Source organism: Magallana gigas, chromosome 5, assembly GCF_963853765.1.
Source record: "Magallana gigas chromosome 5, xbMagGiga1.1, whole genome shotgun sequence".
NCBI classification, from domain to species: domain Eukaryota; kingdom Metazoa; phylum Mollusca; class Bivalvia; order Ostreida; family Ostreidae; genus Magallana; species Magallana gigas.
In genome coordinates this window covers 45569243-45593896 of record NC_088857.1, presented here as the reverse complement: position 1 = coordinate 45593896, position 24654 = coordinate 45569243, and the positions used below count along the sequence as shown (strand labels likewise).

General features: G+C 35.7%; 1 protein-coding gene across 2 annotated transcripts; it reads right to left on the bottom strand.

Moving 5' to 3' along the window:
- Positions 1 to 664: 664 nt before the first annotated feature.
- On the bottom strand, positions 665 to 24512 carry LOC105327272 (uncharacterized). Of its 2 annotated transcripts, none has more exons than XM_011427640.4 (16): positions 24426 to 24512; positions 19999 to 23280; positions 18568 to 18836; positions 18039 to 18203; positions 15351 to 15602; positions 14953 to 15174; positions 14094 to 14199; positions 13397 to 13537; positions 13036 to 13092; positions 12649 to 12831; positions 11764 to 11934; positions 10533 to 11567; positions 9413 to 10099; positions 7940 to 8592; positions 7349 to 7566; positions 665 to 3198 (listed from the first exon to the last, which is right to left on the bottom strand). In XM_011427640.4, the coding sequence occupies exons 2-16, from the start codon at positions 23219 to 23221 to the stop codon at positions 3072 to 3074; spliced, it is 7509 nt and encodes a 2502-aa protein (XP_011425942.3). In that variant the 5' UTR covers positions 23222 to 23280; positions 24426 to 24512; the 3' UTR covers positions 665 to 3071. The 2 variants fall into 2 exon arrangements, with proteins under 2 accessions (XP_011425942.3, XP_011425943.3); XM_011427641.4 differs by having other exon boundaries at positions 12649 to 12828.
- Positions 24513 to 24654: the final 142 nt, after the last annotated feature.

The window sequence follows — 24654 nt, the reverse complement described above, 5'->3', positions numbered from 1 at the left end:
GTCTAACTTTGCAAAAAAAAGTGAGGGGACTAAGCCCCCCCCCCCCCTAGCCCGCCCGGTTCCGACGCCTATGTGATGAGTGCGCTAGGAAACAACATCCTGGACAGAAGAATTTGTTGTACATTCGTTTTATTTTCTTTTGAGAAATGGACAGGCATCATTGGCGGATTCAGAGGGGGGGGTGTTCCGGGGGTCGGAACCCCCCCCCCCCTTTCTCTGGGACATATGATTTTTTTTTTGAAAACGTTTAATGTCTATTTAAAGGCAATTTTTCCCACTTAGAATAGAAATACTGTAATTATCTCAAATAAATGCTTTTAAAATTGCTTATTTAAAGAATTTCGTATTGTTTTGTTTCCAAGAATCGGAAATTCTGTTACAAAAATACCGGCCGCATCTGAACTAGTGCCGGATGATGTTAGACGTCACAATACCACGTGACTCCCTATCAAACGATCAATACCGGTATGTACCAAATTGAGGCTGTGCGATGAGTCAATTGTTTACTTGACAATCTATCCTTTTTGGGGGAACAATTTATTTATGTCTAGGACATAATAAGAGTTCCTTATGAGTCCTTTAATCATTACATCTTGACAATTATACCATGTACCTGTATGCACAGTTATAAGTCCATACATCATTTCTAATAACAACCACCACGTTTTTCTTTCACCATTTAATCATGACAACAAATCAATCTACATCAGGTTTGATATCACATGGGTGTCGCAAAACAAAGTAGAAGAAATACATTAAATTTCTTGATTAAATGATTTTACTCTGACTCAAGGTGGGTTCCAATTTGGCCTTTTTGTCCTGAAGTCATATTTTCTTGATAATTTAATTTATTAGAATGACTTTTTGATACTAGTGACCCAAAAGCAAAAAAGATCTAATGTGGAATCTTTAAAATTTGTGGTGTCTCAATTTTCATGGTATTGGAGGGTAGCCCTATCCCAGGAATTTACATCCTCCACGAAAACAAATTTTGAAAGAGTTAGTTTTCTTACTGAAGCTGAAAATCAAAGCAGCTACAAAATTACATCCCCACGAATAACCAAAAATACACAATCCATGACAATTGGTCCCCTCGAATTTAAATGATTTCACAGTATGTTTTGGCATTTTTTTTTTTTCCAACCCAAATCTGCATTCAGTTTTGGCACCTAATTATATCAACAATGCAACATAAACGGTCAACTATTTATCAGTTTTTTGACAACTGATATGCAAGAAAGTCATTATTTGTATCACTATTTTCATAAATTAATATACATCAATATTTTCTCTACAGTGAAGATGCTACATTTAATGGAGACATCATTCAAGAATGGGCCCACCTCAAGTCAAGTAAAGCAATTAATATCAAATCAATGGCAATTCATCACAGGTTCATTTGGTTAATTAATGAATAAACAGGAACATATGCAAACACATGTAGAAATATTTATAAACATTAACAAATACAAAAACTTAACAACTATTTCTTACAGAATTAAATCACTTTCAACAATATTTTCATATTAACACCCTCAAGCTTCTCTTCAGAAATACAAGTAAAGTTCAAAGGTACTGTAAACCAATTTTTATTCGTGGCGACTTTATTTCGCCATTAACTGCCAATAAACTGGTTCGCGACGACTAATGTTCACGACCAAGCCTTATCCAGACCTATATTGTTATAAAAACTATAGACAAAGGATTGGTTCACGGCAAGAAATATTTGCGACGACAAGGCTCTCGCTTACCTTGCGAATATTTCTCGCACACAAATAAAAGTTGGTTTACAGTATACAGGATGGTAGAAATTGCAAAATGCCAAGTCCTTTACATAAATGTAGCTAGTGAGAATATAGATTTATGTATGTGCTAGTATTATGAGAGAAACAATTTCCAATCAAAATAAAATTGACATTAATGAAAGACATCATAAACAAATTTTACTTTCAATTCATGAACTTAAAATCATGCTATCGGTTAATTACAAAAAATATAATAATATAATCATAATTATAAAAATTTTAAAAAAAAATTGAAACTCAACAATTAGGAACAAACAGATATAATAACAATAACAAATTAACAAAAAAAGAAAGGAAATCATTCAAAGTACAATGGCAAGATTCTTTCAGCCTTACATCAAAGAAAATCATGCTGTTTTAAGTATTAAAAGAAATCAACACTGAATTTCTCACAGTGCTTGTTTTGGTACATAGAGATTAGAGAAGGTTACAAAATCTATTTATAATCACTTTAAACCAAAAATGCTTCATTCACAAGTTATCAAAAATGTGAGAGAGGCCTTCATATACAGAATGAGGAATACATTATAAAACCATCTTTCATATACATGAACATATCCAAGGTCACACAATTTGGTTGATAGTGCATGAAAAATTCAACTCAAGATATTTTTTTACAGTTTTCACAAGAACCAATTACTTTTCATGTATTATTAATGTAAACATATATAACATTTGGCTGTGTATTCTATTTCATGTTTTTGGCGGAATGCAGCTTCAACTAAATCAAGTTCATTGCTAAATGTCCAAACATACATGTAGATAAATAGGTACTTCCAAAAATATGCTAAATCACTTGTTGAAAAATCAATTTCTGTCAAATATCATACATGTGAAGTAAAATATGTTTAAAGTATCCCCCCTCTTTGAGAGCAGATGCAAAACAATTCTTTGTGAAGCAGTTTACCACTGGTAAAATTGTAAAATAAACTCATCAAAAAGAAAAGCTGGGTCACAGTGTGTAGCACAAGATTATAGCACACCCTCCCTCTGACCTCAAACCCTCATTATAATTACACGTTTCTTTATACTCTGGATATAACTTATTTTTCTGTTTTGAAATTACAAATTCATATTATGTTATAACAGTTTAAGTTTTGTACAATTTTCTAAATTAACAGTAAAGACCTCGTAAGAAGTTGTAAGAATTAGTGCCCTTACCGTGTGTATATGTCTTATACATATTCAATAAATTATGTTTGAATCAAATATACTAGTAATTACTAGTAAGCAGTAGTGTTTCTTCCATTATTTACAAGTTTGTTGTCATTCAAGTGTAGGATCACGGAGTTCTGGTTCCTGTTCCACACTTTGGAGATCTTTCTCGGTCACCCCTTTTGCTGCGAGCTCCTCCATCAACCTTTCCAGATACTGGGGGTCGGGGTAAGCAAACCTGTAATAAAGAGGATCTCATTGGTGCTGTAACTACCAGAGACTCATAGGAGCTGTAACTACCAGACACTTATACATGCTGTAACTATCAGAGACTCATAGGTGCTGTTACTACCAGACTCATAGGTGCTGTAACTACCAGAGACTCATAGGTGCTGTAACTATCAGAGACTCATAGGTGCTGTTACTACCAGACTCATAGGAGCTGTAACTACCAGAGACTCATAGGTGCTGTAACTATCAGAGACTCATAGGTGCTGTTACTACCAGACTCATAGGAGCTGTAACTACCAGACACTCATAGGTGCTGTAACTATCAGAGACTCATACGGGCTGTAACTACCGGAGACTCATACGGGCTGTAACTACCAGAGACTCATAGGTGCTGTAACTATCAGAGACTCATAGGTGCTGTTACTACCAGACTCATAGGAGCTGTAACTACCAGACACTCATAGGTGCTGTAACTATCAGAGACTCATACGGGCTGTAACTACCGGAGACTCATACGGGCTGTAACTACCAGAGACTCATAGGTGCTGTAACTATCAGAGACTCATAGGTGCTGTTACTACCAGACTCATAGGAGCTGTAACTACCAGACACTCATAGGTGCTGTAACTACCAGAGACTCATAGGTGCTGTAACTACCAGACTCATAGGTGCTGTAACTACCAGAGACTCATAGGTGCTGTAACTACCAGAGACTCATACATGCTGTAACTACCACAGACTCATAAGGGCTGTAACTACCAGAGACTCATACATGCTGTAACTATCAGAGACTCATACAGGCAGTAACTTCCAGAGACTCATAGGTGCTGTAACTACCAGAGACTCATACATGTTGTAACTACCAGAGACTCATAGGTGCTGTAACTACCAGAGACTCATACATGCTGTAACTATCAGAGACTCATACAGGCTGTAACTACCAGAGACTCATACAGGCTGTAACTACCAGAGACTCATACATGCTGTAACTATCAGAGACTCATACAGGCAGTAACTTCCAGAGACTCATAGGTGCTGTAACTACCAGAGACTCATACATGTTGTAACTACCAGAGACTCATAGGTGCTGTAACTACCAGAGACTCATACATGCTGTAACTATCAGAGACTCATACAGGCTGTAACTACCAGAGACTCATACATGCTGTAACTACCACAGACTCATACGGGCTGTAACTACCAGAGACTCATACATGCTGTAACTATCAGAGACTCATACAGGCTGTAACTACCAGAGACTCATAGGTGTTGTAACTACCAGAGACTCAAACATGCTGTAACTATCAGAGACTCATACGGGCTTTAACTACCAGAGACTCATAGGCGCTGTAACTACCAGAGACTCATACATGCTGTAACTACCAGAGACTCATACGGGCTGTAACTACCAGAGACTCATAGGTGCTGTAACTACCACAGACTCATACGTGCTGTAACTACCAGAGACTCATACATGCTGTAACTATCAGAGACTCATAGGTGCTGTAACTACCAGAGACTCATAGGTGCTGTAACTACCAGAGACTCATAGGTGCTGTAACTACCAGAGACTCATAGGTGCTGTAACTATAAGAGACTCATACAGGCTGTAACTACCAGAGACTCATAGGTGCTGTAACTACCAGAGACTCATAGGTGCTGTAACTACCACAGACTCATAGGTGCTGTAACTACCAGAGACTCATAGGTGCTGTAACTACCACAGACTCATACGGGCTGTGACTACCAGAGACTCATACATGCTGTAACTATCAGAGACTCATAGGTGCTGTAACTACCACAGACTCATACGGGCTGTAACTACCAGAGACTCATACATGCTGTAACTATCAGAGACTCACAGGTGCTGTAACTATCACAGACTCATAGGTGCTGTAACTACCAAGCTGTAACTACCACAGACTCATAGGTGCTGTAACTACCACAGACTTACAAAGTAATTGGGATAAAGAACCATGTTGTTTAGGTCCAATTTCTGTCCCCTTTTTTCACAATTTTAAGAAAGCCTCAGAGCATACATACTTTAAATATAACTTAATAAAATTTACAACTGTCAGGAAAATATTAGCTAGATTTTAAAATCTGTGAAAGGTGCTTGTAAGAAATTACTCAAGTTTGATTAGGAATCTAAGGTATACATTTTATGACTTTTGGAAAACAATTCTTCGTTTTTAAACAAGAGGCCCATGGGCCACATTGCTCACCTGAGCAACAATAGACATTATAAAATCAGCTCTACAGAGTAATATACCCAAAAAAAAATTATGGACAATGTAGTCTAACAGATCCTGTACTTTAAAAAATCAATTTTTTGCCTGGACATTCTGTTCATCATTGATCCCTTTTTGTCACAGTATAGTCATTTTACATATTGAGCATTACAGTTCTCAAGAAGATCTAATCAAATGGGATATAAACCTACATCAAACTTGTGAAGTCCAAGAATTGTCCAGAAGCCAAAGTCTAAACAATCTAAAAGAATCAAAAATATGTCAAAATGATTGCATGTAAGTAAAACCATTTATTATAACATTTGAGTTTTGGTGGATTTAAAATGTTTTCCTTTGTAAAATTGGACCCCCCCCCTCACCCAATGGGGCTCCATCCTACTCCTGAAAAATAATGACAAAGGACTATGTGCGGTATAGTCAAATATAGTCAAGTATAGTCCCCGATTTCAACCAATTTTTAAATAGTATCGTATAAAAATAAAATCTTCACAAATTATTGTATAGAGGATGCCTATAACTATAATAATGATTTTAGTCATCATTGCTCTTTCGCTGTGTATCTATTACGTCACATAAATAGCCCAATTCCCGCAAATTTTCAAACAAATGAAAATATTCTCATTTTTGCTCTATATTTTGCATTCGGAAGTATAGAGCGCAGGTCTGCTCAAGTGCGATTTTAACATATTTTTTTCTTCAGATAGTTATACACATTATACTAAAATATGGTACTTGAGCAAGCCTGCGCTCCATGTTTCCCAGTCGAAAAACCATCGGAAAACACCCATATTTTGCTACAAAACATCAATTTATCAAAATAATGCAATATTCATGACGTCATTTCTACATTATGACGTCACTGTGGTGATAACCTTTTACAACTTTATTTCCAATATGATTTTAACTATCTTTCACCTTATTTTAAAGCTCTTTCTAAAACTTTGATTTTGGGGGGCAAAAATTGCATAAAACCGCACTTAGTCCTTTGAATCTACACTATCTAAGTTTGCTTTCACTAATGTTGCACCTTTTCTAAGAAAATATTTAAAAAAAAAAGATTTTTCTCAATATATTCCTTTGTAAAGATTTAACTGGTCCCCATTGTGCCCTACCCTACCCCCATGGATTATAATTTGACCAAACTTGAATCTACCCTACCTGATGATACTTCACACAAGTTACAGCTTTTCTGGCCAGTCGTGTTCTGAGTAAAAGTTTTAAAATAATATTTCTCTATATATTTCTATGTAAAAAGTTGACCCCCCCTCTCCCATTGTGTCCCCACCTTACCCCCAGGGACCATTATTTGAGTAAACTTGAATCTGCACTATTTGATAATGCTTCAATCCATTTCAGCTTTTCTTTTTTAGTAAAAGATTTTCAAAGATTAACTCTATATATTTCTATGTAAAACTTTGACCTCCCCATTGTGGCCCCACCTTATCCTGGGGACCATGATTTGAACAAACTTGAATCTACACTATCTGAGGATGCTTCCACACAAGTTGCAGCTTTTCTGGCCAAATGGTTTTTGAGAAGAAAAATATCATCAAATTTTCAACAAATCCTAATTATATCCCCTTAAAATAGGGTGTGTCACTTTGTTTTCACAAACTTGAATCCCCCTTTCCCAGTGATGCTTTGTGCCAAATTTGGTTTAAATTGGCCACGTGGTTTAGGAGAAGAAGCCGAAAATGTAAAAAGTTTACAGACAGATGGACGGATGGACAGACAGACGCCGGACAAAAAGTGATCGGAAGCTTTCAGCTCAGGTGAGCTAATAAAAAACTTTATTTTTTCAGTGTTCCATAAATAAACTTAAATAAAATAAGGAGGTAAAACAAAAGAAATCAGGAAAGCTATTTGGGCATTCATCATTAAATCCACACAATTTAAGTTTCTTACCGCTGAGGTCCACCATGAATGTTAGTTTTGTGATGGATGTCGTTCCATGTGATCACATTGTCCCACCCAGTGGTGCGGGAGTAACCGATGGTGAACACCAGGCGTCGGTCAAAGGCCACACTTAACAGCTTTACGGCCAGCTGACCCTGGGGACAGTCTGGTAAAAAGGCGACCCTCCTCTCCCTACGGTAAGGAACTCCTGGGTTGGGGTGCTCCTCCTTGGATAGAAAATATTTGTTTATATTTAGGCAATTAAAAGATTGGTAGTGAATTCAAACCTTAGAGTTTTTCAAATACAAGACATTCATCAGAAGTGTCTTCTATTAAACTATTTATCAATGCAAAAGAATAAAATTGTTATTTATCAAAGATTCTCAATGTGTGTAAAAATATATGTAACCATGGTTAGTATTTTTTGATATATGTATCTGTGTGTGTGTGTGGGCATGAATTATGTCCTGATTGATTTATATATAGACACGAGGAAGTAAACTTGCTTGCAGAATGGCTAAGATAGAAGTGCTTTATAAAATTTTACCAAACTTTTCAGTAATGTCATTGAATAAACAAAAGAATGCAATTTGTACTAACCCCTTGAATGCCATCTGGAAACTCATAAGTTATCACTAGTGTATTACACTTGGGATACCCTGGAAGGCTTGTGTTATCTGTTTCAACTTTCATCGTGCCCTTGGGTTGGTTTCCGGTGACAACTCCATACATTTCTCCACAAGTCGGGCACACAGGCTTGTGTTCAAACTGTCTGTCTATGCAGGGAGCACAGAATTTGTGCTTACATTTCTGCAGAGTTTTGTGTTCTTTATCCAGTGACTCCAAGCAGATAACACACTGATGATCACCGTCATCTGCAGCGTTGTCAGTTGTCCTCTGTTTTGGTGTCGTCTGCTCTGGTGCCTGGCTTGCCTCTGCACACTGCAACTTTCCATTATCAACCACAAGAGCTGCTGGACCATTTTGTTGCGCTTCCATTGAAACTTCTCCAATATTTTCAGCAAAAAAGGAATCCTTAAGGGTGGTTCTTTTTATGTTTCCATTTCCAGTTCTCTCCAAATTCATTGGTATATACTGCTTCAAGGCTTTTCTGATAGCTAGAGTGGATTCATCTCTAAAGTTAACAATGTGAATGCAACTAAGCTTACATTCTGGGGGTCTTTTGGTTGAAAACTCAATGATTCTCCTCACTAGATTGGTTGTCAAAGTTAGCAGGAAGCTGGGGTTTGCATCTGAAAATAAAAATGTTTTCTATAGTGAAATTTTTTATATTTCTCAACTACATCCGAAATAAAACCTGGAACCAGGAAATATGAATTTGCAGTCAGTACATAATAATAGGATGATTTCATCTGTGGAGAAAAATATTTTCCTTGTCAAAATTAATACATTTATAAATATCAAGAGTAAGCTCATCAGATCTGTTTGACCTAGAACCCTAATTAATCCATTTTTTCCTGGAAAGTGGATGCATACATGTAACATTTAAATGGATGCATCATTATATGCCACCATGTTAATGAGTTCATTTCAAAGGCATTCTTGTTTTATATATCTTATATTTAATTCTATATCACACATGTATTTGATAAAATTAATTGCATGCTTAAAGTAAGTGATGATTAAACTTTAATATTAAAACAACTCCCCGAACCACGATAAATAAAGAAAAAATTTTTTTTTTAAAAAGATATAACATTAAAGTCAAACAGATGACAATATATGACAGATCAATTACTGAGTAAGGACATCTTGAGGACATTAAAAGAACAATACCCTAATATTCTTAATCCTGCATTTACAAATCTGACCTTCAGTAAGATATTCATCACACATATGACTCTATCATACCACGATTTTATCAATATTTACAGGCATCTTTTACGATAGTCGACTCATTGAAATTCAGTTTTGAGGATGCATGAATTCAACCATTAATTTTTATATTTCAATTAACAATTGTTTTGTGGATCAAATTAGCAATTAAATCTACTTAAATTGATGTTTAGTATATATTGATGAAACCACAGCCTATGACAAAATAAAATTTACCTGCACCCAGTAAAGGCATAGCCATATGGTAGATTTGTTGATCACAAGCTTTCTGTAAAATCTTGGCATTACAGTCATCTATGGTCTTCACCCATTCTTCTTCGTTCTCAGCACTATCTGTACCTATTGCCAGATATATTTCCACAGTTTCATCAAAATTCCTCCCAGCATCCACCACTAGAACATCACCAGGTTTGAGGCTCTGTTGTCTGTATTTCGCTATATTGGTCTCATATTCCTTTCCAGCAAAGTCGGCGATTACTTTAGAGCAGGGATCTCTATGTCCGATGTCTTTATCTTCCATACAGACTATTGCATTAGTTGCTGACCGGACGATATTTCCCGAGTACACACACACTGAAAAGTCATTGGTCAGCTGATATAGCTGATGATCTGTATTCCTTTTCTGGGTCATGCTGGATTTCTGGAATCCAAGTCTGGAGACTCCCATTGGATTCATATCAGGTCTCAGTGACGATGAACCAACAGAGAGGGATACCTCTGGAATTGAGCTTGTTGATGCATTGAAAATGCTGGAGAATATTTGCTTCATAACAACCACAATTTCACGAGACATGTCAATAAAATGGATTTCCCGTAAAGAAGATCCTTCAATTTTGGCACTGGCTGATATCACAGCATGGGCATACTGAGTGGCACAGACATCTACTGGCATTCCAAAGATACCTATAACAAACAACTCAAAGAGATGAGATTCCATCCACAGAACAGATTAGATATATGAATTATGTTGAATATGATTATGAGATATTAGACAGCCATCTCTAACTTTTTGTCCTCAAGGAAATCAGATTGCAAGGTCATGTTTCTATAAATTTCACATAAAACATTTTTAAAACTAGACAAACCAAATAAAGAAATTTCAAACACAATGTTCAGAATAATTTCCACCTGTAATGTGGATTTGAAAATGCCTGGAATATTACAGCCCTCTAAATTTGTATTTATCTAGCGTTTACGTAATATGTTTAAATTAAGTGTACCATGTCCATGTAGTATACTGGTATATACTGCACAACTACAGGCTATACTTTAATTCAGAGAAAAATTCTAATGACTGATTAATTATTGACTGAATACAAATAAAACAAACTTGTACCAGAACTTATTGCTGGGAGTCCCACAGAGTTCATTCCTAGTTCCGCGGCTTTTAGTATGCTGGACTCCACAGCAGAGCGGAGAAGAGTTTTACAGTCCTCAGCCTTAGCGGAGTTCCATATGGGCCCTACAGCATGAATGACATAAGCGTACGGTAAATCACCAGCCTCTGTGGCTGCACACGACCCTGTCTTTACGAGACCATTTCTCCTGATGTGTGCCTTGCATGCTTCATCAAAAGATTCTCCTGCTGCCTCCAGGATGGCAAATGCTACCCCTGATCCATGCTTCAGATATTCATTTGCAGCATTAACTATACATGCTACAGGGAGCTGTAGAATGTTCTCTTCATAAACAAAAACTTGTATATCCTGGTCTGTAATAAAAGTGGACACATCGTTTCTAAAGTCTACTGGGGTTGGTGCCTGCCTTTGTGCAAGACTTGAAGTCATATTCTCTTGAGGAGAGGTCTTAAATTCTGGCGATATCTTCTCCAAAATCAAATCCTTTACTCGGGAAGCATCCTGTGAAGACATAGCAATAAGATGAATGCCATTACACTGCTCAGCAGCTGTTGGGATAAATAGAAGGACATCTGTACACTGTGGCTGAACGTTGCTGACGATGGACTGTAACACTGGGTTTTCTAGGTTTGGTAAAGGAATGGTGTCTACATGCATCCTCTCTGTCAACTCCTGCAGCTTCTGTCTCAGCAATGCCTCCGTCTGTTCAAGCGTTTCACAGGACCCAACCAAAACTATCTTTGATCTCCTTCCATCATAAGTCATATTCACAGAATTAAATTCTGTTTGCAAATCTCTCTGGTAGAAGTAGAGAAATGCCTCGTATACATCTTGAGGAACCTCAGATATTTCTCTCTCTGCTTCCATTGTGTAATCTACGAACTTGTCAGGAGAAGTCTCCATGTTTCTGATGATAGCAGTCACATGATCCAGATCGTCAGTTGAAATTGTCAATCTCAAGGTCATTAATCGCTGGTCAGCATCCAATCCTAAACTCTGCAAGGTTGTTTCACCTGTAATGTTACCATATTTTAATGCCTTTTCTGAATTTTAGAATGTTATAGAATTAGGATTTATAAGAAATGATTACTTTGCTGATTTTTGAGGGGGAGGAAATTTTTTATTTTTTTTCATCTTTTTTTTTTCATTTTCACAGAATATGCACTCTTAGAGTGCAGCTTCTCAAGAACATTGCTGACTTTTTTTTACCTTGTGCACTCTGAGACTGAAGCTCCTCCAGGACTCTATTGAGGACCTTTTGTTCTGTGACACAGATTTTGACCTTCTTTACGCGGCCTGTACAGAATGTCTGGTGCCTGTGTCTGGCCACGGCTTGGTAGACTGAGGACACAAAAGCCCCGTGGTCCTCACACAGTGGGTCTATAACAACACACCAGAACGTCATTCAGTGGAATAAACTTAAGGCCAAAATAATTTTAAAATGATTTGTTTCTCAGTCACTGCCGCATCAGATCAATTATCATCACATCAGACTTTTATAATATTGTTTTACTGGATTTTTCATACTAGTCTATGTCAATGAAAATGTGATTTTAGCTGAAACATCTACAACTGAAATGTTTCTGTTATTTTTAGAAATTGTGACTGGGGCTTCTATAATGTTGCCTAGGAGCACTATTTATTTTGTTTTCCTGGAAAATCTGTCATGTTTCCCATGCTTTTTAATTATGAATTCTTTTGGATTATGATATTATCAAAGTACAGTGCCCCAATAAAGCCACATCTGACATATTTCTTTTGTTCACACATTATCATTTTTTTATCCATACAATTCAATATTTTCAAATATTATGTTTATCTAATATAATATGACACTATGATTAAGAAATAAAAGACAGAACTGAACTAAATACATGTAAATACAACCGAAAGGAGGCTTAAAAACTGAGCATTTTTAAAGTCCAAGGGTCATTACTCCATCTACTTAACATGTACAGTAATCTATGTGATGCCATTGTCCCTCATTCAAACTCAAAGCAAATCTCATCTCAATATTTGCAAGAGTATCCAATTTGTTTATTCTTTGGCAATGTATACAGGTAATAACAAGTATAGATATACAGACTACAGTACCGGTTGGTCTGGCTGGGATGACCAGTGACTTGAGGTCCCCCTCCCCTTCCGCTGTGTTGAGAGCGGTGAGGACAGCCTGGGTGAGGCCCCCCTGACGGGCATGGACATGTACAATCTTCTTCTGGGGGAGGTCAGCGGCAGGGGTCACAAAGTTCTTACTGTACGATAAGGTCCTTGGGTCTGCTACAATGAGGAGGAACTTACTTTCAGTGATTAGCAGTGTTATGAGATGCATACTGAAATCTGCTTAACCGAATCAAAATCTTGTGAAATTCTCCTTTTTTTTTCAAATAGCTATAAGTAAGAGCTGTATTTCTTTAAGTAAACATAAGAAATTTCCAGCCAAATACTGGGGTGGTAGATTAATTGCTTGACTAATCGTTTTACCGCTTGCTTTTGTAGTCCCCGTTGCCATACTTCTAAGAAGTGGATCATTACTGGCATCTGGGGAGAAAAAAAACCAAGAATCTTGTTTCATCAGAAAATATAATCATAATGTCCAAATTAAAAATATTTTTTTTTATATCTGCATTTACTTTTCAATCATTTTAAAGCATTCAATTTTAAGTCACATAAACAACCTTTTGATTAACCAATGAAAATGTATTGACATTCTAAAATTAAAATTAACACTAAAAGATATATGTAGATTTTGCTGATGGCTTGGAACATAAAATTGCATTTAACAAAAGTGTTCATGCTAATTCTCAATGCAAAATATCTAGAGAAAACATATCCTTATTCATACCAGTGGAAAATGGATTATCACTGGTAAACAGTCGCACAAGCCCGTCATATCCGTGCTGTTTGGTGACATCACCTAGAGCAGCCGTCAACGTTATGCCATTCACCTCACAGGTAAACTCTGTTCTTCCAGGCTGATTAAAGTCTGTAAAATATTGTATTCTTAGATGTAGTTGCAAACCAATATCTCTGTTAACTTGTAAAAACACACTCTCTCTCTCTCTCTCTCTCTCTCTCTCTCTCTCTCTCTCTCTCTCTCTCTCTCTCTCTCTCTCTCTCCTTTTCAACATTTGATCCATTGACTGTAACAGTCCATGTGGTTCAATACTTTTTTAGACTTAGCAATCAGCTCCTCAAACACCTTTATGCAAGCCAAATTTGCAACACCATCTTGCAATTCATTAGTAGAGTTATCTCCTTTTCTGGTTGTCCAATAAAAACAATTCTTACATAAGTTATTTCCGATGAAGAGATGAAAATGTCATAAACCCTTGGATCACAAAGTTGAGAATGTCAATTAATATTTGATCAATTATCCCACAGAATGCATTTATCACCAGATGATCATGAGTTTTGCATGGGAAGGCTGATTTGAGCCTTCTATCAAGTGAGCTAAAACTGAGTCATTTAATCTTAAGTACCTATTTTGGGCCATGGTGTTAGTCAATGAGTTAAACCTTTAAACCTTCCTTGCCTTTTACCTGAGACACTTTGAGCTGGGAGACTGCTCTGTCTATACAATGTCTGTTCCCTACTGACTGGTCTAATCTTGTCTTTCTTATACCTGCTCAGTTCTTTGTCAAACTCCTAAACAAAGAGAGTACAAGTTTTCAAATACATTGTATGCCCAAAGATTACTGTAGAAGCTCAAAATTTTGTTGTTTTTTAATCAAATAAAATTCTGTTGGCATTTAACTTCGTCATATCGTAATCACTTTGTATTCATTAATACTTTGGTTCAAAATTCATCATGTATTCAATTTCGTTGATTTATACTGACTACGAAAATAACGAAATTTAATCCTCAACAAATATTTCTGCTTCAACAGTATATGTTATTCACTCTGAGTTCCTATGATATGAAATTAAAGTAGCGAGAAGTGTTCTTGTTAATTATACAGAATATATTGTACATATATATGACTTTCAATTTATACATCAAGTTATATATTTTGAAGAATTAAAACTTCAGTATATATAATAAGTTCTTTCATTTGCATAAAGAGCCAGTAATGTGAACAATTTATAGAAATATAACCTTCATGAAACAATTTCTCAGTGTTGCCAAGATAATTTGTTACCCAAGGGAGATTACTTTAGTTAATTTATGCTGATGAAAATAAAAATGACCTGATATGAATGATTGCATGTCTATATATACATGTGGTGTTCTGCTGGTCAAATAGGTGGTATAACTTTGTGGGGGACAATGATAACTGATGGCAGTAAAAAGGTGTTGAAAGTTAGCATGCAATGATCAAACACCTGAAAATTATTTGAAATTAACTCGTTGACATGTCTATAAAGTGTGCAGAAACTGGTTAAATGTACATGCACTACCTTGAAGATCGGCATATCAGTAGGAATGATCACAATGTCAATCTCTGTCAGCGAGGAGTTGGGGTGATCTTTCTCAAACTGTCGGAAGACCTGGAACATCTTCTGGGCCACTCTGACAGGGGGCATGTTTAAGGTTCCACAGCCCAGGGCTGGAAATGCTATGCTTTTCAGATCATTCTGAATGGCTTGATTGAGACACTCTTTCACTAATTTTTCCAGCATCTACAATACATGATGAGTATATATAGAAACTTCAACTGGTCACAAGTTAACCTTAAGATTTACATGTACATATCTTATTCTAAAACAGCAAAAAGAATGAGTCCTTAATAATTGAATGATTGACAACCCTATAAGATCCAATCAAAGATTTTATTGGCATGTAAGTCTTGAAGTACCTCAAGACAATGGGCCTTCTTGACCTCTGGTTCATGTGTACTGGGCCAGTAGTCCAGGGCTCCGTGATACACAAACCGACAGTCCAAGCTGAATCCTCGAGTGACCGCCACTTCTCCCCGAGTCATCCCCTTTGGATGATAGTTGCGGAGCTGATCCTGAATGCCTGGGCCTGCCTTTCTAAGAATGGATCTTGAGACCTTGCCAGAGTCCAAATCCAAGTGCAAGGATGTTGTATTTACAATAGCATCTCTCTGGTAACAGATATGTATAATCTTAAATACTTGTATGTGTATGAATGTTTGATAATGCAAACTTTGCATAATTTCATTTTTAGCTGGCATTACAAATTAACTTCAAAAGAAATATAAAAAAATGTGATGTTATTTTGAAATAGAATAATATTGTGGAATGGAATAATAAAATACTGTTTGAAGTAAAATAATATGGTAATTTAAAATGGAAAAAAAAAGTAAAAACAATAGGTTTATATTAATACAAGCATTTACATATTAATCAACTTATTTCCTTGTGAAATGTACCGGTGTTGTATAGCAGTTTTTCCCCCATAGTAGCTTTTCCCCCCGGAAAACCTACTATATAGTAGCCTTTCCCCCCGGGGGGAAAAGCTACTATATAGTAGCTTTTCCCCCATAGTAGGGTTTCTCCCTCATGTTTTTGGTTCAGATTTTATAAAAAATATTTATGGAAATCCAGTAAGGATTAAAATCAATGTTTCTACACTCCCAGGTTGCATACATGTATATCTGCATTCATCTGTACAGGTTAAGTTTCGTTTTGCCGATTTTTTATAGCCAATGCTGAAAGTTGACATGTGTGTAATAGAATTACACATATAACTTCATTTAGGTAGTTTATTGAAAAAAGTTTTACAAGTTATACACTTATATGCATAACTCTGTGTTTTGAAATTGTATTAAGCGAATGTTTTAGGAATTTTTTGATAAATCTATCAGACTGTTTGTTTGTTTGTGAAAATTTCATCCAGGCTAAACCTCTGTTTTAGAGAAATTTGATCGAAATCCAATTATAAAGAATATGTATTATTGGGGCCCCATATCTCAAAAACTATAGATGACCACATGAACTAATTTTTACGGTCATTTAAAAGTAAAAACATCATTTAAAAATACACAATCACTCATATATTTCTTTATCAAAATGATTGAAAATTACGTTTAATTCTGCTACTTTTTTTTAAATTTACGAACAATTTTTTTTAAAAAGGTACGCGGGTAAAATTCCTCATTCTTCAAAACATTTAATCAATTCATAAGATGACTAATGATATAATAAATAATTAGATAAATAAATCATTGAACTTTTACCCATAAAAGGAGAAACCGAACATCAAAAATAAATAACCAACCTAAGCGCATATACGACTTTTTTTACTTGTTAGATGATTAGAAAAACAAGCTTATATTCTAAAAAAGTCAGCTCATCACAATATATGTGTTGGTTGTTTTTGGGGTTTGTTTTTGTTTTGTTTTGTTTTTTTAATTACTCTTGTTTAATTGTTCGAAGAAATAATATGGTACACAAGTAAATCTTTATTGCAAAAATATGAAACAAATAGTATAAAATATTTAGGTAATTGAATCGTATATCTTGATTTATATGGCATCGTTTTCAAAATTGTATATTTATAAATCACGTTGCAAACTTGAAAGTGGAAAAATGAGCAAATAGTGAGTGACAATATAAACATAAAGTTAGTTCAGGTTCCATTTAACATTTTCCAAAGTAACCAGCAAAGATACCGACATTGTTCTGGTTGTGAATTAAAATACCCCTTACCCATGATTTAGAACCCCATCAGTCAAGTAAATCTTAAACATTTCAGTTTCTCATCATATCATTGCATCCTGTCTCCCGTTCGATATTTAGAAGAAGAAATATATAATAAATTGTTTTTAAGATCGTCAATTCTAACGGTATTCATTTAAAATTGATAGCCTTTTGGACGAAGGGAGTAATACATTTCCACTTTTTATTTCCTTCCTTTACAAAATTAAGTCAAGATTGGTCAGTTAGTTCCCTGGGAGAAGCTTATACATTGATGGTAATACATTGGGAAATTAAAGTTCCAAACCGGCGTATTTTCACTCAAATGTGTTCTCACGTGTTCATAACGCCGAGGTCAAAACTGTAGATAAGCATCAATTAGATGAAAAAGATTCGAGGTATTCCGAAATCCGTGTAAAAGGCGTTCCAATAAGACGTGAGAACAGGTGAAATAAACGATGATGACACATAAATGTTATGAAGGCGCATGCCTTAGTTCATATTTGGGGTTGAAAAACCATGTATTTTATTCTATGTATTAATAAATGCCAAAATTATCCTTTTTTGTGAGAAATTAATATCATATCAATTATTGCAAATTATTGTCACGAATGGTCCGCAATAAACATGGCCGGAAAGTAAAAATGGGGGAAAATCCACTATATAGTAGGTTTTCCGTGGGGGTAATCTGGCTATAAAAAGGGGGAAAGCCCACTATATAGTCAGCTTTCCGTGGGGGAAAAACTGCTATATAGCCATTTTTCCGGGGGGAAGAACTGCTATATAGCCATTTTTCCGGGGGGAAAGATGGCTAGGGGGAAAAGGCACTATATAACACCGGTACTCTACAGCAGGGTTGGCATTGTGCCAGCAATGCTCACCCTCTGATTGGCTATCTCTCCCTTGACCAACTTAATGGTCAGTCCCTGCCTTCTCTTCCCCCAGGGCTGGGTGAACACCTTTCGGATTGTGTCCCCCATGGCATCCACACACACTTGGCAGATCTGGGCACAGATTTCTGTCTCAGGGTCACACAAGGTCACACGCTGTCAAAAAATATCCATACACATAAATTGAAATCCAGTAAATTTTCTCATACCATTAGTCACAGAAATTTTTTTGCTGCAAACCACTCTATACATATTTCAATAATAATGATAATATCTAAGATTTAAAAACAATAATGATATCAAGAAAAATTTGTTGCAGAAAACCATTTTTTCACAGTCAACTAAAATAAAGTTAATGTGAAAAAAGTTTACATTAGAATGTACCAAGCTGTATCAAAAATTTACCCTGAGGCTTGAGTACTGCATTTTACATGTAACTGAACTACGCATTTTGCATAAAGAAGGAGTAAGATGGACCAATAACAAAATGATAATTGTATTTGATATTTTAGACATCTACCTTCAGACGACAGGCCTTTCTGTACTTTTCTATGTGAGTTTGAAGTCCCATGATGATGGCTTTCGTCAGCCTCCCATGTGGCCAGTCTTTGAAACTTCTCATAGGAAAGGCCACAGATTTGTGGCCATATTTCTGTAGGTCTTCAAACAGATCCACCAACATGTCGACCAGTTCGTGCTTCACTTTTCCTGACCCTGTGTTCCATTTAGGAACAACAACCCTGGCTGCTTTTCTCTCAAGTTTTTCTACATACAAAAATCTGCTTTGTCCTAAAATAGAAAGGAAGGAACACTTGTTAGCTGTGAACAACTGGATGAGTAAACATTACTTTGAGATATTCAGCTCTATAAAAGGAACTTTTTTCTCATTTAAGGAGGCCGCGGACTTTAGTTTGCATTGCGCATGTTTTTGCGCATTCTAATATAATACAGTTGATTTATACTTCTTATGAATTTTTTTCGATATCATTTATAAAATCTAACACAATAAACAAAATACAGATAAAAATATTTAGATTTTTAAAGGAATTTTTTATTTTTAACATGATTTTTACGTTGTGCGGTGGGGGGGGGGGGGGGGGGGGGCATCGCCATTGCGCTTTTATGACGTTATGATAAAATGAAGCTTTGTAGGAGTACGTTATAAGAAATAACATACAAGAAAAAGCAAAAATTGTACGCTGTTGAAATTTTATATACAGAATGATGCTATCCTCGAAGACATTTTCCTCATTTTTGGAATGAATCCATTATACCAATCATCATTCGTGATGATCCAAATATATAGCAAAATTTGGTGCATTTTAATATTTTGAGATGGTCCCCACTAAAACCCAGACAGTAGAATTTTGTGTTTTTTACATATAAGGTAGGAAATGATATTACTAATCAAATATAACAATTTGAGAAAAAAAGCTAATTTAGTATTTTTTTAAACAGCTTTGATGTGCGGAAAATGACAGTTTCCTATATATTCCTATAGTAAATGTACCTCTATTTTGAGATGGTCCCTAAAAAGAACCAGACGGTCGATTTTCATGAACCTTCCCAAATAAACTAGAGTTGGTTTATATTACATATGGTTAAAAAATAAAGAGATATGCTATTGTAGTTTTTCCGCAAAAAAACCCAAATCGGCCTCCTTAAATTCAGCTTATTCAATCCATCATGAAGCAGTGAAATAATTACATTTTGTGTTGCATATGTTCAAATAAAACTAATCAAAATTATTTTAAGAGAAGAATCAATTTAAAAAAAAATTGTAACCCTACCTTCATTGGTAGATATCTTATTAAGATAAGGTAAATTTTAGTGCTGATATTTTGCCATCTTATCAACTAGGTGTTTCAAAAATGTTTGCATAGATCTTATCAGATGATATAATAAGTTGAAATATTTTGGAGTAGACATGTAATGTAAGGTACTTCTTTACCGTAAGGAGTTTTCTCCAAACGATCTGCTGGTTCAATCAACATGTCAACTTCTGCCTCAGAGGTTTCACCACGAAATATATGAACATCTATTTGATCTTTAATTCTGTAATAATAAAATTCCAAATCATCCTGCCTTCCTTTAGGAGCTGCCGTGGCTTGGTTTCCTCCATTCTGAACAAACGATATTTCAGAATCTTCCGTCTGAATGTCACAACAATGATGCCGTTCCAAATACCTCACTAAAGCATAGTCATTCATTCTAAAAAGTTCTGCTGCTCCAGGTGACTTAATGGCAATTTTTGTGGTTGAAACTTGGTCCCTCAAATCCAAGATGGGACCTACAGCAGCTTGGATATTTTCTTGTGTTCCTATGATAACAAATCCAGGAGTAGATCCAGGGCCTTTTTCAATGCCCACACAATGTCTCTGTCCAATTTTTTCAATTTCAAACATCTTCCTCTTTTTCAGGAAGGAAAACACATCTTCATGAATTTCCACAAACTTTTCTGTTTCTTCTGGTTTAGCCTTGACTTCAAATGACTGCAAACAGCTGTTCACATCCTGGTTCAAATTACTGCAGCATGCTATGTACACAGAATCCTCCACTACGGACCACACAATTCTTCCATGGTACTTCTGTGTTAAATCACTCATTTTCTGTGTTAACTTTGTCAAGTCTTTGGGTTTAGGAATGCACGTTAGTTCCACAGTTTTTAATATGGTTGTCAGCACCTTAGTTACAGTTTGCTCAGTGTCAGAATACACAATCAGGTAGTTATTCTCAACATTTGGCAACCAACAAAACCTAACACCAAGTCCACTAAGTATTTCCTGATCCAAATACAGCACTACTGCATCATGGCTTAAAAGATTAAGCATTAAAGGATGCAATTTTGTAGTCCTCATAGAAAAACCTCCAAGCCATTCGTTGTTTTGAATCGATTTGATAGCCAACTGTATACTTTCATTTGAGCCTTTTATATCTACTGCCTGGTCTTCAAATTTTTCTACCAATGTAACATTGTACTTTTCTTCAAGAACAGTTTTTCCATCCAACATGGATAATAGTCTAAGCTTTATGCTCGAGACTGGAATGGTATGAGAGTGCTCTGATCCTGATGTCATCCCCTCCAATTCTTCAGCCTTTTTCTTCTGTGTTGTGTCTGTACAATCTACCTCCAATGAGCGACATTCCAAGTCCACTTTTTCTATATGCATGAACTGCTGAGGAGTTGACAACAGTGTTTGACTATTTTCTGGTTGTTGGAAATCTCCAATCTCACCACCTGTGGCTCCAGTCTGTCCATCAAATTTAATTGGTTTAATAACATAGGTCTCACTTTCTTGGCTATCAATGCTTTCAATGAAACTTTCATCTGTGCCCATTTTCTGATTTTTCTTTATTTCTTTCCTCATAATGTTTTTACTCATCAAAACATCAGTAAGTAGCTTTGACACATTTTTTATATCCTCTTGACCAATAGAACCATTTTCATGGACAAATTTCTTCAGAGTCTGTTCAATAGCTGATTGTGTTCTGCAATACTGGGCCTCTTCCTCTTGGACCAGGAAACTCCATTGATCTGTGACTTGTTCTTTACTTCTGTCATCTCCAGCTCCAAATAAATCAGAATCCTTCTCTGTGTTCTGATGGTTCACTGGTGGTAGTTCCGAATGCTCTACACATCCGTAACTTGTAACTAGTGGTGCATTCTCTAGCATCCCCTTTTGGTTGTCTAATGGTGTTTTCTTAATCTCCTCTTTAATCTCTTCTTGATGGTCGAGGAAGAGAGAACTCAATGGTTCTGTTTGCTCTGCATCCAATGATGTTTTCTTACACTCTTCTTGATCATGACTAAGGCCAAGAGAACTCATCAATTTTGTTTGCTCTACATTTAAACTGGTACCTTTTCTGTTATTGTGAAGACTTTCCTTTTCTTCAGAGGTTCTTGACACTGGGAAAGACTGCAGAGACAATGATGTTTCAACTTTAGCTGATGAGGACTGGCATGGCATCGGTCTGATGTCTTCTTGAAAAACTTTTTCTGTTGATTCCCCTGACTTTAAATTGTTTTCTGGAATAATGTCCTTTACTGAAGTATCAATGGATTCACTGCAGACTGTTTCTAAAGAGGCACCAACATTTTCAGGCAACATTTGGTAGGAGCTGAAGGAATCTGGCTCAGACTTTGCTTTTTTCATTTCTTCTGGCCACCATTCTAGGGAGTTTCTCGGTACTTCAAAACTCTTCAAGTCATCAGGCTTCCGAAGTGATAGCTTATTATTGGGCAGATTAAAATCAATAGACTTGCTTCCAGCATTATCTCTGCTAAATAAATTTGGTACATGCTGTTTCATCTGGTGACCTGGAGAATTGGAGGGTCTTTCCAGTGAATTTTGATTCCATTCATTTTCTGGTTCTTCAGGATTTTGTTCATCTCTAGTATTTAGCAGTGATTCAAATCCATTAAAACTTTCAAGTCGAAGAGATTGCTCTTTCTCCATTTCTCCATCTGCTTGAAATGTATTGGAAATCACATTTCTATCATTTGAAACCAAGGAGAAATCTCTGTCATTGCTGGACTCTCCTTGGGAAGCATTTGCCAAATTGTGATTTGATGTTTCTGATGTTGTAGAGACCTGGTCATAGCTTTGGAAATCTCCATCCTCTAGTACTATGATACTATCACTAGACTCTGTTGTGCTCATTCTAAATATGTCGCTTTCTCTCGACTCAATAATCTGCCCTGTTGGCTGTTGACCCTGGTTCTCTCGAGTTAATGTACCTACAGAGACAGAGTCGGATGAATTAACTAATCTACTACCTATGTTTCCAATTACTTTGGAGAACAGTGGATTCACGACTGGAGACCTGGGAGAATTTTCTGGTGATGTTTGACTCTGGTCAATGACTGCAAAGCTTTCCTGACCACTGCCATTGAAATTATTGAATACCTGATCAGTTCTTTCTTCTTCATTAGGTGGACCAAATCCAATGCTGTCTTTAAGTCCATCCTCAAGAAGTACCCTGGGATCTAAAACAACACTACCAGTAGGCTCTTTGTTGGATAATGCAGAGTCAGGATTTCCATTTTCCTGGAGAGAATTTCTGAAATTTTTGGGTGCTGAACCATCTTCGTTGGTCGACTGAAATGATGAATCTCTGCTGACATACACAAAATCGCTAGAAGTCAGACAACTCTGCTCCGTCAGGGAAGACATTTCCAGCTCTATTATTACCTATAACTTTCTGTCATGAGTTCATCACATTCACAATTTTCCTGTAAAACAAATGAAAAGAAAATTATCTCATTATACATATACATGTACATTCTCAAACCATGCACATGTCTAGTAAATAAATTGAATTTTCATAAAAGGTTTTTTTTTCATAAAATAAATAATGATTCATTCAGTGAATTAAATATGATATAATACATTAGGTATCAAATGTATAACACACTGTTAGGTAAAAATATTTCATTTAAAGTTTTTTAAGAGACAGAACTCTGATAGCTTTTAATAATATTGCTATTTTTTAGAAGCTTTTAATGTTACTTTTGCGATTAGAACTTAAAAATAATCAATATAAATTTGTGAATTGAGCTTAAATAACCTAATGATCTATATCAATAGATCAGTAGCTTATCAAGATATATACCCCTTCTAGAGTAAACATATATTGATATGATAATTTTTTTTGTTTAAATGTTGTTTAATTTTATGTGGTAATATGTTAAGAAGGACTGTACATATGGACCTTAATTAAAACATTTAAAATCAAGTGATGATTTTCATTTAAAATCAACTGATGTGTCATCAAATAGTACATGTATAATCAAATTCATGGTATAATAACGAAAGCAGTTTTTATCCTTTTTTCCCAACAGTCTAATTTCCTGTTAAACTGCTTATCAGTATGGCAACAGAAGTTCTCACAAACACACATACAAGCCGATCGTTTCAGTGTCTTTATAATGTGATATGAGAGGCAACAACTGAATAATGTCATACCTGCATTGATTATTGCTTTTAAGACGCAAATACTTGGCATAAAAACAAATACACGTATGCTTGACCTCCTGACAGCTACAGGTATATAGGAGTATACATCGAATATATTTTTCTACGCATGTAATTTTAACCATAATTTTTACGAACAATGAAACTAGACACATATTGAAAAGTCAGGTATGCAAAATCCTTATCAATATATGCTTGTTTTTTCTGATTATGGATCTGTGGATTAAGCAATTAACAGATTAAGTACATATAACGTTAACGTTATCCTACTTTCGTTTTTAAATTCCAAAAATTCGCCTTTAAAAACAACATGATATGTCAATATCAGTTGACATAATTTTGTCAACCAGCAATTCTTTTTTAAAATTTAGAAAATAAAGATGTAATGAAATGGAATACATACTTTACCCAAATGATAATTCTCACATTATGGTTATCATTATGTCACAACAAAATATATAAACATGGATATGACATCACATACTGAACGATGGAAGTCTAAATTCTAAAGCGTTTCCTAACCATTTCCGGAAAGCAGGATATAAAATTGACCCTTTAATTAATATAGCTTCCTTATGGACAGGCATTATTTTGATTTGTAAAACAATTTAAAAAAGTTTATGTCCGATTTC